Here is a 17828-nt window from a genome sequence, read left to right as displayed (position 1 = left end):
TACTTGTTAATCAAATCCTACAATACAAGAGTTGAGGCACTTGATGACACTAGTAAGAGATCAGATTAAAGCAAACAGAAGCATTTCCTTACACAGTGAGCATCTGGAATCTGGTTTCTACAAAGGGTGCAGAAGGAAACAGTGTCAGAAGGTCTGAAGAGGGATTAGATTTTTTAAGAAATCAGTAAGTGGCTGCTAAAAGAACTAGGCATGTATGTACTGACTAAACTCCTTAATAAAATAGTTGTGATGCTTGGGGAGTGCAAGGTGAACAGTATGTGGTCAGACTTGTGTGCTCTCCTCAAGTAGCCTCTTCATGAGTCTGACACAGTAACACCAGCATAGTCCTACCTCATGTGTCCTTTCCAAAAGATTATATCATTTTCTCTGTGCTGGATTCCCTGGGTTCTGTTTTGTGTCAAATAAATAAATGCCATATATGTGACATAGATTTAATTAAAATATGGTCTTCCATTTTTGTTATTGCATGTAGTATAGTACATGAACTGTTATATTTTGTGTAAAATAGTTGATACCAATTAAGCAATGTCATTTTGTATCAGTTTAGAACTACTTGATTTAGAACTGTGAAATTCAATCCCGATTTTCACATTTTCTTGGTTTTTTGGTGTTTAAACATGAGAACTCAAAAGTTTACTTGTATTTCACAGTATGTTGTCCACAAAATAATGGGTTTTTAAATTTCTTTCTGTTGTTCTCCTTACACAGATGAATTCAAACGTGCCGTGTATGTAGCCACAGGTGTGAAGCTTTCACCACATTTGGTGAACACAGTGTTCAAGATTTTTGATGTCGACAGAGATGACCAGCTGAGTTATAAAGAATTTATCGGGATTATGAAAGACAGACTCAATCGAGGGTTTAGGGTAAGGATTCTAATTTTTATATTTACCTTAGTTGACTTTACTACTTACCACTACTTTAGCATCTGTAGCACATGTAGGTTTTAAACCAGCAGTGCATGTGTTTAAAGACATACGTTTTATAGAAATACTGAAGCAGTCTGTAAGATAAAAACCTTTCCCAAATTCTTGATTTCTTTTTTTTTTTTTGGTTAGAAAGCAATACATAGAGGACATAATGTACCTTTACCAAACCAAATCGTAGATGAGAAATCCTCTGCATACTGTCATTTCTTCCGTATTGTGTGATCAATAGATTAGCATTAAGAATTTTAACAGGGGTAGCTATTATGTCTGGGTTGCCTGCAGAGAAAAGAGAATTTGCCTCTCTCAAGCTCACACAGTTTAGTTAAAGGTCAAACACTGGCTATTCTAAAACATATAAAATAGCAAGTGTTGGTAATGACAGTTGGAAAGAGTTGCAGCAGAAGATAGTTTTAATTTTCAAATAAAGAATCAGTGAAGTGGTGCTGAACAATGTTGTATTCTAGTTCAGAGTTGCTTTTGATAATTAAACCTTGCATATAATACATTCAATTATATTAAGCTAGAGGGCAGGAAATTACTTGCAGAAAATTTTCATAGGGAACAATGGTGAATGTGTAGGCCTTGCTGCCCTCTTCAGGTTCGATATAGTGCCAGGGGAATGTTACAGTAGCAGAAAATTTTTTAATTAGGGTATGATCAACAAAAGCCTTTTTTTATATATATGATGGGGTTAACATTTTTAACTAAACATAAAATGGTGTTCTTACTGACAACCTTATCACTTAAGACATAAATCTTAAGCTGCATTATGGTTCTTAGATTCACATTTCAGTATGTTATTTCTGTGATGTAATTTTAGTTATTTTAGTTAGCTTCCTAAATATAATGTTAGAACTTTTTGTGAAGTGGTGTTGAGTTTAATAGTTTACTTGTTATTTCTGTAATATTATGATCGAACATAAAATGTGGATAACAACCACTGCATTTGTAACAAACTTATTTCCTTGTTGGTCCTCAGTTCCTTTTATTATGGTGTGGGAATGATGATTGTTTCCTAATCGTTTTAAGATGTTTGGCTATATGTTTAATTGTTTACTAATTGTAAGTGTGCAGTGTATGGTTATTTAACCAGAAAATGGTCTGCTTACTAAGTAATTCTAGTATTACATGTTTCTATTTCACAAAAAGCATGACAGAAATCACATATAATCCTAAAAAAATCTGTATCATCCAGCACTATTCTGTCTCATGTATGTATCTTTCTTTTCCCTAGACCTCCATAAAATATTCCCATGGACTGTAAAAGAACTATAAAGAATAGCCAAGGACATTCAGAAGAATAACACAGTCTTTCATAAATTACATGTCTAATTTTAATAAGATACTAAATACCTCCCAGATTGCATAGGAGATGATCATGATTTGGTCCTCTAATTCTGTTAAATGCATTCTCTTCATTAATCAGTAGTATTCCAAGACAATTACAGTACCAAACCGAGGAATTACAATTTCCAGTAAGTTTTCTCAAGTGTCACACAAACCTGATTTTTCCAAGAGCAGGTAGTAGTAAAAATTCTGCAGAAATTTGCTTTTTCAGTTTAATAAACACCCACTACCCACTCCAGTCTTGGTTTAGAATGAAAAGTAGAAAACACGTAAGAACCTTTTTCACAGAACAAATTGGTGGAAGGTCATTGATTGCTTCCTGTTGTTTGTACATTAAAAGTGAAACAGTATTTAGTGTGTCCATAACAAGTAAAAATTTGTCCTCTTGCTCCTGCAATGTGGAGGCACAAATGTTGTCTTGGTGCTAAATCAAAACTAAACTAAATCACTAACCTCTTCTTTGTCAATAACTGTGTTTTCCATCTGTATGAAGATTTGGTCAGTTCCATTATACAGATAAAAGATCATAACAGCTTCTGCTTATGCAGTATTTTGTAGCAGCATAGAAATCTTTGCCATGAGAAATATGAAGCTGTTTACGAAGTACAAATGCCCAATTTTAATGTAAAGTATCCCACAATTAATGTCTATCCAAATCAGTTTAGTGTCTGATTATCACTCTAAAAACGTCCAAAAATTACAGTTTCAGCTAGGCCTACGATTTGAAGTATGATTTTACAATTAACATCTTATACTTAGCAATTCGACATTTTAAAAAGTTGTTTTGCTAAAATATTTGCCCAGAATCTTGAGGGCATAACAGAGTTTGGTACCAGGACCATATATTTTAGAAAAGAGCATTTTGTGGTTATGTAGTCAGACTAAAGGAAACATATTAAAGAGCAAAGAGTTACACAAGTCCAATGAAAATGGAGCTCTGAAACATCAGTCAGAACCTACCAAATCTGATGTATTTAAAAGCTTAGCCATGACACTACAAACTTGAGGAGGATCAAGTGCTACTTCTTATAGGAACATAATAAATTTGCATTTTAATATAAATTTAAATACGTTTTTGGAAAAATAAATGTCTTAAAGAGTTTATCAAATGACATTTCTCTCTTTCTGCAATTTAGTAGCATAACCCGAAATCACATTTTGGTTTTAGTAGTTTGAAACCAATTCATATGTTAAGCTGCCATCAGGTGGTCATTCAGAGTACTGCCGTAAACTTACTAAAATGTACAGACATGAAAAACTTTATTTTTGCTTAATATTTAATTAAATTAGTTATTTCCTTTTTTATTATTAATTTAAAAATATATAAGAATATTCCCTTTCCTTTATAAATTCCATTTTTAAACTGAAAGACTTGGAACTTAATGACTAAATGATAAATGTTCTGCATAACACATACTGTACTGTATTTCCTAGCTCTTTGTCACTTAAAGCCATTTTTTTGTATTTTCATGGTACCATTGTCTTATGCTTACCTCTGGCTGCCTTCACATGTTGTCTGCATCTGTGCACTTCTCCATCTTCTGCTCCACAGGGCTACAAACCTATACAGAGGTATACTACTTTCAAATCCTGCGTGAGGAAGGAACTCTATAGCAGATAAATGACGGTATGTGTTAGCCACCCAATCTGAGTGTGCTGGCATGCTTGCAAGAATGGCTGAATGTTTAGCTGTCCCTGCTTTGTTTCCTGTTCAGAAACTCAGGAAAAGGTTATCTGACTGCAAGCAGTGTGGTAGCTCAAAGCATTACGTTGTGTTTTTGAATGAAGCAATAGAATTTTATGCTGGAGTTGGTAATGACTGACTCACACTGTCACTGTTTTGTAAGCCAGCTCCAATTTTGTACTATGTTTGAAATGAGTATTCTTTCATAGTTTCTGTTGCTGTTTTCTGTCTGTCCTGTTACTTCTTTTCAAGTAATCTCCCAGGTACCTAAAGTTAATAAGGACTTACCAATGAAGATTGTAGAGGTAGATTTTTCTGACTGTTAGTAACTTGGTTCTACTTCAATTTATACTGTTAGACTTTTGAAAGCAATAATCATTTTTGGCTTGATTAATGCTATACCAGCAATTTTCAAAAATCAGCACTGCGTCCACACACAATCACCATGACTGTTTCCACGTATGCACTACATGAATGTCCATTCTTACAATTAGATTGTGCTGTGGGTTTCAGTGTAAAAACTGGGGTGTGCATATTCTGTAGCCAAATCGTGAAACTATTTGTCACGCAGTGGACACAGCAGACACTGTGTGTTAGTAGACATTTCCCTTCTTACATAAAGCAAAAGTTTTTTTCTTTGTGATTTAAAGTTTTTTCCTATTTACATTTAAAGAGTTTGCAGTTGTTGCTATGAAGGCTGTTAGTTCTCGGATGTATTATTTTACAGAGGGGAGGAGCAAAGAGATGTACACCATGACAAACAAAGCCCCATGGTCGGTGGTTGGGTGTCAGTGGACCCTGTGCAGTAGCCAGCACATCTCGTGTGCTTCTGAGCCAGGAGGGTTTGACTGTCATTCCCCTGCTGTTTTTAATTCTGAGGTGTAATATTAAGCTTTTATGTTCAATAACCATCTTCAGATGGCTCCATATATTATCATATCAGCCTCTGACCTTCTGAATCCTATCCTTTTCTGTCATATGCCTCTCTGATCACTTGTATGCCACTCAGTGTGCTGGGCTTCTGGTGCCACTCAGTGTGCTGGGCCTCTGGTTTCCATCTTTCTTCCCTAACTCTGAGATAGCATGTCATGAAAGCAAAGCAAAGCGTCTTGGATCCTGTTTATCTGGGTTGATGACTGGCTTCCAGCAACAGTGTAAAATCTAAGTGTTTAAGGATGAGAGGTGGGGTCTGTTTACCCAGACTGGTAGCCCATCAGCTCTCCAGTCCCAGTAGTGTTTTTCCTTTGTAGACTCAGACCCCTGTGCGAGATAGACAAGGGAGAGGAGATATATCTAAACTGTTGACCTTTCCTGTGGCACGACATGTCATGTATCATGAACCGTGTTCTTTGGAACTTTTCAGACCATTTTTTTTAAGTGAAGTGTGTCACATCTTTTGAACAGGCCGTTTCTCTGAAATTCAGCAGTAGGGATGGCTTGGGGTATATCCAGGCTTACAGAGATGGTTTGTCCTCCTAGAAAGAAGATGAGTTCTGTTTGATTTGTATATGTTCTTGTACATGTAACATTCAGCATCCATAAAATTATTTTATTATTATTATTTTGATTATCTGTTAACACTTTTAAAATTATACTTCCTTTTGAGTATAACCCAAATACTGAAGCATTTGTACTAATATGTGAGGGGCAGAACAGGAAATTTGATCTTAATAAAAAAAGCATCTGGTTTCTCCACCTTATTAATGGGAAGTGTAAATGACTAATGAAATAGTTGAAACAATATTTTAGTAATCCAAGTTGCTAGTCACATGAGAGGAAGTTTATGGCTTTAAATTAATTTTATGTAAATTAAAGATCATATCTTTGAAACTTTTGACTCTCAAAGCTTCCTTCCTTCTTTTCCCATGTATTTTTAAAAATGGGTTTTAGTAGTACTTTTTGTCTTTTTGACAAAACCGATATTGCAGTTGCATGTCACGTATTGTTTAAACTGTAAACTTTTCAAGATACGGAACAGCTCTTACAGGAAACTGGCAAAATGCTATACAGTCATGATGCATGCCTAATAATAGCAGTGAAGGGTATGTGACCCAGTGGAAAAAAAGGCAGTGACGCAAAGGAATCCAGTACCTAATCATCAAACCTAATAAAATTATCTTGGTGACTGAAAGGTTGTAAAAGCATCAAGTTTACATACCCCAATACCTTATCAGATCTGAATTCAGGCAATAAATCCATAGGCTGAGATGATGTAAACTGGGGAAAAAATATACAGTGGAGAAAGGGAGATGTTGTTCGGTCTGAATAAAGTCATTCTCAAGAAAAAATTTAAAGTTGAATAATAGTATGTCTACATTACACACTGAGAGACAGAGAAACCAAGTTAGTTCTCAGGGCATGGACTTGGTTAAAGGCAGCCTCACTGACATAGTGTAGAAGCCTCTGGTTATTTACCCTGCTCTTCTTCCCAGCTGGAGCTTCTGGATGCTATTAATGAAAATTCTTCTTGTACCCAAGCTTTCTTGAAAACGTCTGTATCAAATATTTGTTGCCTGTGCACTGAAGAATGCAGTGTAAGCCTTATATTTATAAAATTCCCTGTTTCCTGCTGACACATTAGTTTGGTACTGCTCTTCACTTGAGCAACTGCTTCTTGTCTCATCATGAATTAAAATCATAGAATCACAGAATTGTTAAGGTCAGAAAAGACCTCTGAGATTATCAAGTCCAGCCGTTACAGTGACATAACCAGTTGCTGGCTGTTCAGAGTTCCTTTTTGTGCGAAACATTCCATAACTCTTTTAGATTTTTTGTAAACTTTTACTAAAGTTGTTGCAAGTGCCAGTTAATGGAAATGGAAGCCTTAGCCAAAGCATGTGAAGTGATTTGGCAAAAGTTACCGTGGAAAACAAAGATAGTTCTGTTTTTGCCATACATTGTGGAGTGAAAGTGGATTTACATAACTCTAAAAATTATTATTTTCCATTTAGTTTATAAATAATAAAGATGGAATCATTGGAGATTTGAAATTGAACAGTTTCAGTGGTTAATTTAATTTCAGTCTGATGTACAAAGAAGCACATAAATATACATGAAATACAAAAATCGTCTGCAACTACATCCCAAAGTTAGATGCAGTACAACTACTATTAATTTTACTTCATTCTAAATATAAAAGTACAGATCATTGTGCTTTGATATACTTCCTGTGGTAAATGTAGAACTCTGATGAAGGAGATTAAGATACTTGGCACACGCACTACAGATTATACCCTACTTTGAATCTACACCTTGAAAAGGGATAAAGCACATTCTGCTGTACAACACGTATCTTTAAAATGCACTAATGCCATTTACTCCACATTGTAAAGAATGTTGCACCCTTATAATAAATAATGATAGTCTATCCTTGGGAAACCTGTAACAAGCTGTATGTGGTCCCTGCAGGGCAAAGAGCCTGACACAGCATTGGCAGGTACTCCTTTGCATACACCGCAGGGAGAACTGAAAAAAACATGTTAGGAGAGAGCTGCCTAACAGAGCTTAGAGGAGAACTCTGCTTCGAATCTTATAGAAGGATATAAAGGAAATTTCTAACAAAGCCCTTTCAAAGTTAATTTCTGAAAAGGGATGCTAGAAGCCAATTTAAGAAGGGATTCAAGTCCATCCAAAAGTACTGTTTGCCAAACTATTTGCATGGTCAGTAGCTGTGATAGATATTTAAGCCAAATTCTGATTTTATTGACTTCTAAAGTATTGAAAGTAACTATTACGTGTCACAGATGTAAATCTAGAAATTAAGTTCTATATACCAGTAATTTCCTGAGAATCTTAAGACATTTTGCTTTAAAAGAACTGATTTCTAGATGTTCTGAATGTTGTGGGGTTTCAAAATTTCTGATTTAAGGTTTTTAGGAAGTAATAGTTAATAGCTGAAAATAGTGCCTTGGGACTGACCGAGGAAGGAAATTTCATTTTGAGAAAGCCACGAAAGACTGAAGCATGGATTCAGAATCTCATTTCTAGCTATGTTTCAACTATAAATTGTTATCTTCTGTAAACACTTCATTCTGTCAAGTGAGATTAAATTTGTCATGTAGCTAATATTTTTAAAGCTTTTAATTTCTATACTGTCCCAGTACATAGCAGTTGAATATATCTGTTGTAAGATTAAAAAAAACTAAAAGAGGTTGTTGCTTACTACTTGAAGAGACTTTTGCTTACCTCTTCTCTAAAGCAGAGAAAGTGAGAAGCGTGTGCTAAGACACACCTTACTGACTTATGTTACAAAAGTAATTGAAGGTTACAGAACCCGGGCTTTTGAGTCTAAACCTGACTAGGAAAACATACTGGATACAGTGGGAAGAGAATGTTCCAGTGAAATATGAAAGCACTGCGGAGTATGTGAACAAAATGTTTTTTCTGTGGATTTGGTACACTGAGGGTAGATGCAAGAACGGTGCATACATTAGAAATGACACTGTTCATCTAAACAGTCAGTGTATTTCAGCATTTCTTTTAATGACTTTCATGAACATTTCTCTGAACTTGTTTCATAAAATAAAAAATGTGTACCTTAAAGCACGAGTTAATCAACTGAACGTGCTTTTGTTAAATAATGCAGTGCAATTTACAAGTAATGCATTTTTTCATGAGATTGACTATAAATTTCAACTATAAATTATGCATTCATGTAAGTATTGTTTCTAATATTTCATTTAAAGTCTGGATTATATACTACTGTGGATTAGATTGTTTTCTGAATATTTACAACTTCTCTATAAAATTCTTTGTTTTTTAATTAAAAAGATGACTGAGAAGAATAAATGGATATAGGCTTCACTGTCTAATGGTTGATTTTAATGTACTGCAATGTTGCAATATTTTTAACAGCTTCACTCGTTTCCACCAAAACAAGGTATTGGACAATCGCTAATCTTGTGTCATGGTTTTGGCTAAGAGACAGTTAATTTTCTTCTTAGTACCTGGTACTGTGCTGTGTTTTGAATTCAGGATGAGAATAATGTCAGTGACACAGTGATGATGTAGTTGCTACTGAGCAGTGCTTACAATAAGTCAAGGACTCCTCGGCTTTTCCTGGGGTCCTCTACACCCCAGTGAGGAGGCTGGGGGTGCACAAGGAGTTGGAACAGCTGACCCCAACTGGCCTAAGGGATATTCCATACCAAGTGGTGTCATGCTCAGCAAATAAACTGGGAGGAAAGCTGGGTGGGGGCTGCTGCTCAGGAACTGCATGGGCGTTGGTTGGTGGTGAGCAATTGCTTTGTGCATCACTTGTTTCATATATTTGAATTCTTTTTTCCCTTTTCTGTTAAACTGTATTTATCTTAGCCCATGAATTTTAGGGGCTTGTTGTTTTTTTTTTTCTGATTTTCTCTCCAGAGTGGGGGGAGTGATGTTCAGCAGCCTACCCAGTTAAACCGTGACACCTTGATACTGTAACCACTTGCCTCCAGATACTGTACTTAAATTGTAAATCATCTTAGAAATTAAAATTACTTGTAAATGTTTTTTACTTCCCTATAGCAATTATAATTCCTGTTTGTCCCTTAGCTTCTTTCCCCAGTTGCTCTAATACTTAGTACCTCTCCATCTTTCTACACCTGCTTTCAAAAAAGGCTTGTGAAGTTAGCTGTTCCTAACTATGGAAGAAATAATAAGATCCAGTGATAATTACAGATAGCATAGAGTCTAGTGAACCTCCCAGGCCAGCCCTTGGCCAGTATTCTTCTCCATTCAATGGGTACTTATTCATGTTGCTGAACTACAGTGCACTTTAGGATTAAGGTAACCTAGTATAGAGAAGCTTTCATGTCATCTGCCTATATTATATCTGGCTTTTCCTGATGCCTCCGTTTAATGAACATTAGTAATTTTCTGTGCTTTTTGTTTGGTGTCATAAGTGAACTTTTTAGTACAGTGTCAACACAAGCAAGAAACAAAACTAGAGAGGGAGCAGGACATACCAGAATAAAGAGCAAATCCTTTCCTGCAGCTTTTAATATAAATAGGCTATCTGTTGAATGCTGTGTGCTGTGAGGTGAGGATGCATTTTGAATACTGAACCTGTGTATGGATTTATAACCCTCATTTTACAGAAGTAAATTTGATCTTTCATTATTTTAATATTAAAACATCTATCTAGTGTGTATGAATCTGAGTAAAATATAATGTAGAATTAAAGAATTTAGTGAATGATATTTTTTTTCAATTGTATGTTTTTCACTTTTCACAGGAGACTCCAAAGTATGGTTGGAAGGAATATTACTCTTGTGTGATGACTGTAACCAGTGAACATCTCAGAGATCTGTGGAAGCAATTTCGGAGACAAGATATGCTGAGATAAAGGAAGGAAGAAGAATTATCTGCACTGGCTAGAAATATTTATTCCTATGAATTCCTAATGAAGAACAAACTAACCCAGGTGAATTGTGAATCTTCCAGCTGCAGTAGAAAATACAGGACTTCTTTTCCACTTAGTGTAGTGATCGCCAACTCTTAAAACTGCTTTTCAGTATGTATTTTATTTAAATGATGAACTATTACCTGAGTGGCAGAAGTCTTTTTTTAAGAACATCTTTTGAATATTTTTTTTTTATTATTTTGAGATAAGTTTGTCATTAAAAAAAAAAAGTTTTATGCCTGGGTAGGAAAATGTTTTGGCAATGAAGAGAAATCCCTCCATCAGCTTAGACTGTGAATTTGCTTTCAGAAGAGCACTATTGAAAGTTTGTGCTAAACTGAAAATGAGAATGCATTAAGTAGCATAACAATTACGTATGAGTTGAATGGACAAATTAAACTCTTAGAAGCTGTAATTTTAAAAAGAGTAAAGCTGTTATGGTTATAATGTGAATGATAGGTATTTACCTAGGAAAAGTACTGTATGAACTATAACGTTCAAATTCTCCAAGTCTTATTATTATGTTTATTAATTTATCCTTTTGAAAAATAGTAGGGATTTTAAGATGTCTTACAAGCAGTATGTCAAAGAAAAGTCAAAATGTTCAAATTCATGTTAAGTAACACACACTTTGTAATATTTATTATAAATTTTATTGCCATACACTGATATGTTTCCAGTAGAGTAAAACTTCTTGTTTTTCTTGTGAATAGTGCACTTTTTATGAAGAGGCACTGAGTAGAAATTATGGTTGTCTAATTTGCTACTCTGGAATGCAGTATCTGAAAACAAATAACTCGAGTTTGTGTCAAACAAAAGAGCAAAACAAAACATGAATGCATGCAGCAGTACAGAAAAACATTCATTAAGTAATATTATTTGAATATCACACATGAAACATCAGACATAAATTAGGCTGTATAAAGGTTATGGAGAATACAGGCCATCAGTAGCCACTACAACCTGTCACGCCCTCTAGGTTTAAATGTTACTGAAACAGTGGTATGGACACTGTTATACTTGTTTTTCATATTCTGTAAATTTCTTGTTTTCTATTCAGCAGCAGCATTTTACCTTACTCCTTTTCAAGATTATTGTCAGGTGGTATGAATTAAGCTCAAACAAAGAAGAACACATATTTTTATACCCTTCTTGAAAAGGTTCATTGAACATTGAATAAGTCTGTATCTGTCCTGGAACAATCTGTGCCTCGAAATCCTTCTAGCTGAGTACATACACACACACACACTAAAACAAATGTCAATAAATTGTTATCAGAAAGGCAAATATTTGGTAGTCAGACAATCAAAACAGAACCAAAATAATAGTTTTAAATATCTAGTTACCCCAAATATGTGAAAGCAGACTTTTAAAAATTTTATTCAGTGCACGTGTTGCTCAAATACCATCTTATATCACATGTGAATAAGTAGCATTTGTGTAAGTGCACCTAAGTTTAGAAATGTTTAATTTATAGCAAGATTCATCTCTGGTAAAAAAATCAAAACAAAATAAGAAGTAAGTTTTTTTATTAAGAAATTCCACACTGGGAAGTCTAGAAAAAAGTGTGCTAGGTGTTGGCTAAAAACAAAAAGTCAGTTTAGAAAACTATGGAAGGATGATAGTTTAGTTAATATTTCATTATAAAAACTTAGAAAATTTCAACCTTGGTATCTTTAAACTACTGATAACAAGAAAAAAATCAAATAAATTGGGATAAAGGTTCTCGAATTGACACAGCAGAACATAGATAAGCTGCAATCCCTGTGTGATCATGTAGGGAATCACCTGTATTCAGTGTATTGTCTTGGTAGGCAGAACTGTCTCACTGCTTCTTGTCAGCATGTAAAAAACCCAGTTTGCTTCTTCAGTGATGGACAAAAAAAAGGGAAGAAATGACAGGGAGTCATCGAAGGGACTCCCATCTTTCCTTTTCATTCACTACTGCCCACTCACAGTGATCCTTCCCTTGGAGGAAGCAGCAGTACCATCATCATTTTGATCCTCCACTGCCCTAGGCAATAGTGCACTTTGCATTTATGGCTGGCTTGAGACAATTTTGGCATTTTTCTATGTATTTCATAATTGTAGTCACTAATATAAACTAGAATGTGAAAGTGTCAGATTAGTTTTTAAGAATATTTTTCCTCATGTTTAATAATGTTATTTAATATAAATATGAATATATACGTATAATATTTCAAAATAAATGCACTTGAAACTAATTTTCTTTGCAGTGTATTTCATTAAAATTCTTTTGTTGTAAAATAATCTTTTTTTTTGGTAACATGAATGTGTAAGCGCTTTGAATTAGAGCATCTCACCATCACAAAAAAATAGACTTGTTTTCTTCTTTTGGTCATATCTTGTGATAGCTGTGCTTTTCTGCCACAGAATTCTGTATAAAAGGGCTGGAATGCAAGGACAGGTGATAACAAGGCAGGGTAACGGCACATGCCATCTGCTATAGAGGCACCCCTCGGATAGGCTGCAGTCACTGTGCTCAATAAGTTCATAAATTATTCAAAATCTGCCAAATTCCTGGCAGCAGAGAAAATGTGTATGCTGCCATGTAACCATGTGAAAAGTTGTGTAAATTAGGGCTTTTTTAAAACCAGCTCTTGTTCTCCAACATAAGTTAAGAAAACTGTAATAGTGTAAGTGAATATTTAGAGGTTGCTTTAGGAACTGCCCACAGATGCCCAGGCCAGCTGAGATAAAATGGGAACTAGTAAACCTGCAGCTTTGGGAAGCTTTGTGATACTAACTCTTGCCTGTTCTGATGAATTCCTAGTTCCTGGCAGAATACCCTGTACTACAAGCTCCTTCCTGTTAATCTTCTGATATTTAAGATTACAGTGGCAGTTTCCCTCCTTGCACATTTTGGCAGTAAGTTGATACAAACTACTACCACTGCAGATTGTCGTGTTGTATGACAAAGAAAGCTGTCAGCCTGAAGGAAAAGAAATGCTATTTAACAGTAATTGGCAGAATTTTGTTGGTAATACTGCCTAGTTTCTATAGTTATTTGATCTCTTCCACCTAAATATCAGGATACAAATACATTCCAATAAAAGGGGAAAAAATTATAGAGAAATTTTTCTTTTTCATTTGACATCATGTGGTATTCTTTACCTTATGATGTGTCTTGCTTTCTTGTCCCACTGAGGATATTTTCAAGACAGTCTCTAGCAAAAGAACTCCAGACTAATAGTTGCAGAAGGAAAGGAATCAGACTAAGAGCTCACTATTCAAAAATGAATCTGAAACTAATTTTTAGCAATACAAAGTCTGAAATCCCCTTAAAATCAAGCCAAAACTAATATGAATATTTTCTAATATGTGTGAGGTCTTAATGTACAGTAGTATTCCCTATATCTGAAAATCCATGAAAATATTTGGCACTCTGAACCTGTCAGCAGGTAATGCCCTTGCATAGATTTCATTCTTTTTCTTACGCACACAATTAAATACATGAGGTGTGCTTTAATCTTGAATGGGTAATGTTAATTTTCACCACTAGTTTGACTTATAAATTCCTCCCACAGAGGAGCATTATTATTAGCTAGTAAAATTCCATAAAAATACTAGTACCCACTTGAATTTTTTTTATTAAAATACCTAATTTGTATATATAAATATTCATTGAAACAGCAACATATCACTCCTGGGATTTTTTTAACTCTAACCTTGATTCAGAAGCTACAACCTAGATTCAAAAGCAGTGCTATAAAATAAACTTTTAGATATTCAAATCTCTGCAGTAAAACACTGAGTCTGAAGTTAGTCACCTGGGCTTTCCAAAAAAATGCATGCAGGGAATTGCACAAGATCCAGAAATACCTCAAACTGTTTTAAACCCACAAACTAAACTAGTTAACCAGGCAGTACTGAGTACAGAGCCATTGTAAGATATTGTTCTGGGAGCTGTGCATTCTCATGTCCTTTCTTTAGGGGCCATTAGCCCCCTCTCCTGAGGGGAGAGGGCTCAGTTAGAAAGTGACACAGCCAAAAAAACCCGTGCAAACATACACACAGATATGATCCTATGAGAACAACTCCCTGTTACAAGAGTGCTGGGGACAGCATGTGAGAGAGGACAGAGGTACATTGCTTGGAGCAGAGATGAAGGGCAGGATAGTGGCAGTCCGGATTCAGAGAGATGTGGAAGTTGCAATCCAATTATACGTCTTGCCAGAAATAAAACAGCTTGTAAAGCAAATATGCCCTTGCAGTTGGAAACTGTGTGACAAAACCCAGTACAAGGAGCAGGGACTGGAATCCAAAAGTCCCTGGTGTTTTGGTCAGATGCCCTCAGAGGCTGCTGGAGCATTTACTTTCTCTGGTGCTGTGAACCTTGCATCCTTTTCCGTATCATTTCAAAAAGAGAGTGGACAAATTACTAAAACTGGCTTACAGGCTGGCAGTTAAAACATTTCCATGGGAAGTGGAAAGAAAGAAATTATGGCTGTTGCTGCATTTTATGCAGACATATTCTGAGGATCCCCAGCAACAGAAAGCTTGAACTTAGGCAGGAATTTTATCCGTGAAGAATGGCCAAACCTAGATGTATGACCAAGGCACAGAGTGGCTTAGGTCTGTCACAGCATTTTGGGGCATTAGCTGTAGAAGCAGGTTTAAACGAGCCTATCTAAAATGAAAAAAGGAGGTTGTCAGACTGATAGTTTTAAATTTAGATGTTTACTTTTGGAGTTAACCATTAAGTCACTTAACTTCTATTCCAAATGGCAGAAAGCACTGGATTGGTGCACACAGCATGGGATAAGGTTTCTTACATACAGCTCTTGAGGGGTTTTCGACTACAGGGATTTTGATTTTTGCCTAAGCAGAGACCTCCTTGGGCGACTGTACAGATCTCCATTGCACCAGAACTAGTACTGATTGGAGCTGGTTTAGCTTTATCCTGTATTTCCCACCTTAAGTGACAAAAAGGGAAGCAGCAGGGGAATGAAAATTCACAGATGGGTGCATCTGAGAAAAAAACAATGCACAAATTGCAACAAGGCACTACTGCTGAAAGTGACAGAAGAGTAGGTGGGTAATAACCCCAAATAGGACTTCAAAAAACTTCCTTGAAGGCAGACTCTGACAAATATAGTATTGTATCAATCCAGAGGCAGCAATCAAGACATTTGAGGAGGGACTTCATTACTTGGAACAAAACAAAAAAAAAAACAAAACAAACCACCACAACACCACCAAACAAAAAAAAATCATATGACAACAGTTAGGTTTGGGTATCCTAATTGAGTACCGAGCTCAGATGAAGGGTGAGCAAGAAGTTGAATACATCTGGGCCAGTCCTTCAATTAAAATACATTTGACAGCTGGACTGACACTGGGGAGGGTACTTGAGCTGCCTGTTTTCATGTAGCCAGGAGCCACAAACTATACACAGACAGTACCTGACTCCAGCTGAGATGCAACATACATTTTCTAGGTGACACCTTATGCCAGAGGTGTTGCAGAGGGATTTCTTTTCCTTTGTGTGGTAAGCGTGGTCCAACACCCAAACATTCTGGAGATAAGCAAGCAGAACAGCCGCTGTCTTGAAGGCCAGAGAGCATCCCTGTAAAGCTGCTGGTTCACCTAATTAGTGCCTTGTGTGTGTATGTCTGTCTGTGTGTATTCCTGCTTCTAGGTGCTGCTCTGTGTATTGTGTAGGAGCAAATATGTATACTTCTGTCCTACTGTCCCTCCTCCTCTTGCTGCTCCACTGAATACACAGGATGTGGTGGGGGAGAAAGTATTCCACCATATCAGATTGCTTACATAGGGGATGACATGTTAAGATTCTATGAACTATAAGTGCCTAGTCTGATAAATACATCTTAAATTAAGAACATTTTTTGTGTGTGCTTATCAGTCACTGTATTCTGCATATACTTAGTCTGGGATTTTTGAAATAGACCAAATAATGAAAGAAATACTGAACTTAAAAAAAGCTATTATGAGTTTATAAAATGAATCATGCTTTATTGCTAACAGACAGAGTTCCAGAAGCATTTGGACAATGCTTTCAGGCACATGGTGTGATTCTTGGGGCTGTCCTGTGCAGGACCAGGAGTTGGACTTCGATGATCATTGTGGGTCCCTTCAAACTCAGAATATTCTGTGATTCTGTGATTTCAAACTGTTCTAGCACAGTAAACCTGTGACATCTTAAAATTAATTATCTAATAATGTGAAGTCTTTATTTTCCACACTCAGTTGTTGCAATGGTAGTCTTAAGAATTCAGTGTAACTTTATAGTCAAAATGTAATGAGCTAGATAAACATATGGTGTTTCCAGCTACAGATGCTCTCTTACTGCAGTACTGTGGTATTCAATTCACGTACACATTAAGGAGAAGACTGTTAATTTTCATAATCACATTTCTTTTGTGGTTCATTTTACTTTCTTATTTGTACTGTTTTGAAGTTTTATAACCTTTCAAACAGGCATAAAACTGTGCTCTGAAGAGACTTCACTGTGCTAAATTATCATTAACAGATAATTTTTCTCTGTTATGTGTTAAATATCCTCCCTTTAAATTTCCTTCCATTTTGCTGCCATTACTTTATAAGACTGATTGTCAGGAACTGTTTATCACATGTTAATAAAATACATTCAAGACGTCTGTGTAATTTCATTAGACATATACAAACCTTCTACTACTGTTTGCTCTAGATAGACAACTTAGTAACTACTACTAGTAGTTTCTTACTTCTTAAATGCACCAAAATGCCCTTAACTATCTATACACAGTAAGCAGTGTAGGAATGCAGCATCACCTGACTGTAAGTGTCAAAGAACTTTTAGTGTCAGCAATTGGAACAATGTAATTCTTTATTTAAAGATGGTTCAACAAAGCAGAGAGCCCCCTAGACTTTGGGGGAGTCTCTAGACTTGCAAAGGAGTAGTTTCTAATTAGGACTGCATGCTAAGGGTACCAAGATGCCTTCCTTCAGAAAGAGGCACAGTTCCCACTCCTCCCCCTCTGTATCTGAGCCCAGCTGGAATCTACCTGTCAGAGCATATGGAAGGAGAGAGCACCTGCTTTGTTAATATCATCTGACCAAGGACCTTGTCAAGTGAGAAGACAAAGAAGGGGGGAAGCCAAGGATATAGATGAACAAACGCAACCGAACAACACTCCCAAAAGACAACAGCAGAGAGCCCTGCTCAGCCAGACTCGTTGACAAGGGTATGTGGAGCAGGAAGCTGCTTGTTTCAGCAAGATCAGCTGCACAAGGGGGGGGTGTGCTTTCACTAGTGAAACTCAGCCCTGACAGCCAAAGGGGAGAAAGGAACTTGGCTGTTGGCACTTGTGCGAGTCCAGTGCATAGGCACTGTTGAAGTTGCTGGTGATTGGGCAGGAAAGCAGCAGCCACCTTCACCAGGGAGGAGACACTGAGTGCCTGGGCTGGGCTCCAGCAGGGAAGAGGATGCTCGGCCCCA

General features: G+C 36.3%; 1 protein-coding gene across 3 annotated transcripts in view; it reads left to right on the top strand.

Moving 5' to 3' along the window:
* The window catches only part of MICU3 (mitochondrial calcium uptake family member 3), a 54126-nt gene extending 41555 nt beyond the window's left edge, over nt 1-12571 (top strand). For 2 of the 3 annotated variants that reach the window (XM_027735331.2, XM_027735328.2), the window contains 2 exons: nt 730-887; nt 10199-12571. In XM_027735331.2, coding sequence (XP_027591132.2) covers nt 730-887; nt 10199-10309 — 269 coding nt within the window. In that variant the 3' untranslated portion in view covers nt 10310-12571. Of the gene's footprint in view, nt 1-729; nt 888-3849; nt 3925-10198 lie in introns of all 3 variants that reach the window. The other variant, XM_027735329.2, reaches the window with a different exon arrangement.
* Nucleotides 12572-17828: the final 5257 nt, after the last annotated feature.

The sequence above is a fragment of the Pipra filicauda genome, unplaced genomic scaffold (assembly GCF_003945595.2).
Source record: "Pipra filicauda isolate LSUMZ 115617 unplaced genomic scaffold, ASM394559v2 scaffold57_size4234018_pilon, whole genome shotgun sequence".
NCBI lineage: Eukaryota > Metazoa > Chordata > Aves > Passeriformes > Pipridae > Pipra > Pipra filicauda.
Note: the sequence above shows the minus strand (reverse complement) of the source record. Positions and strands in the feature narration are given on the sequence as shown.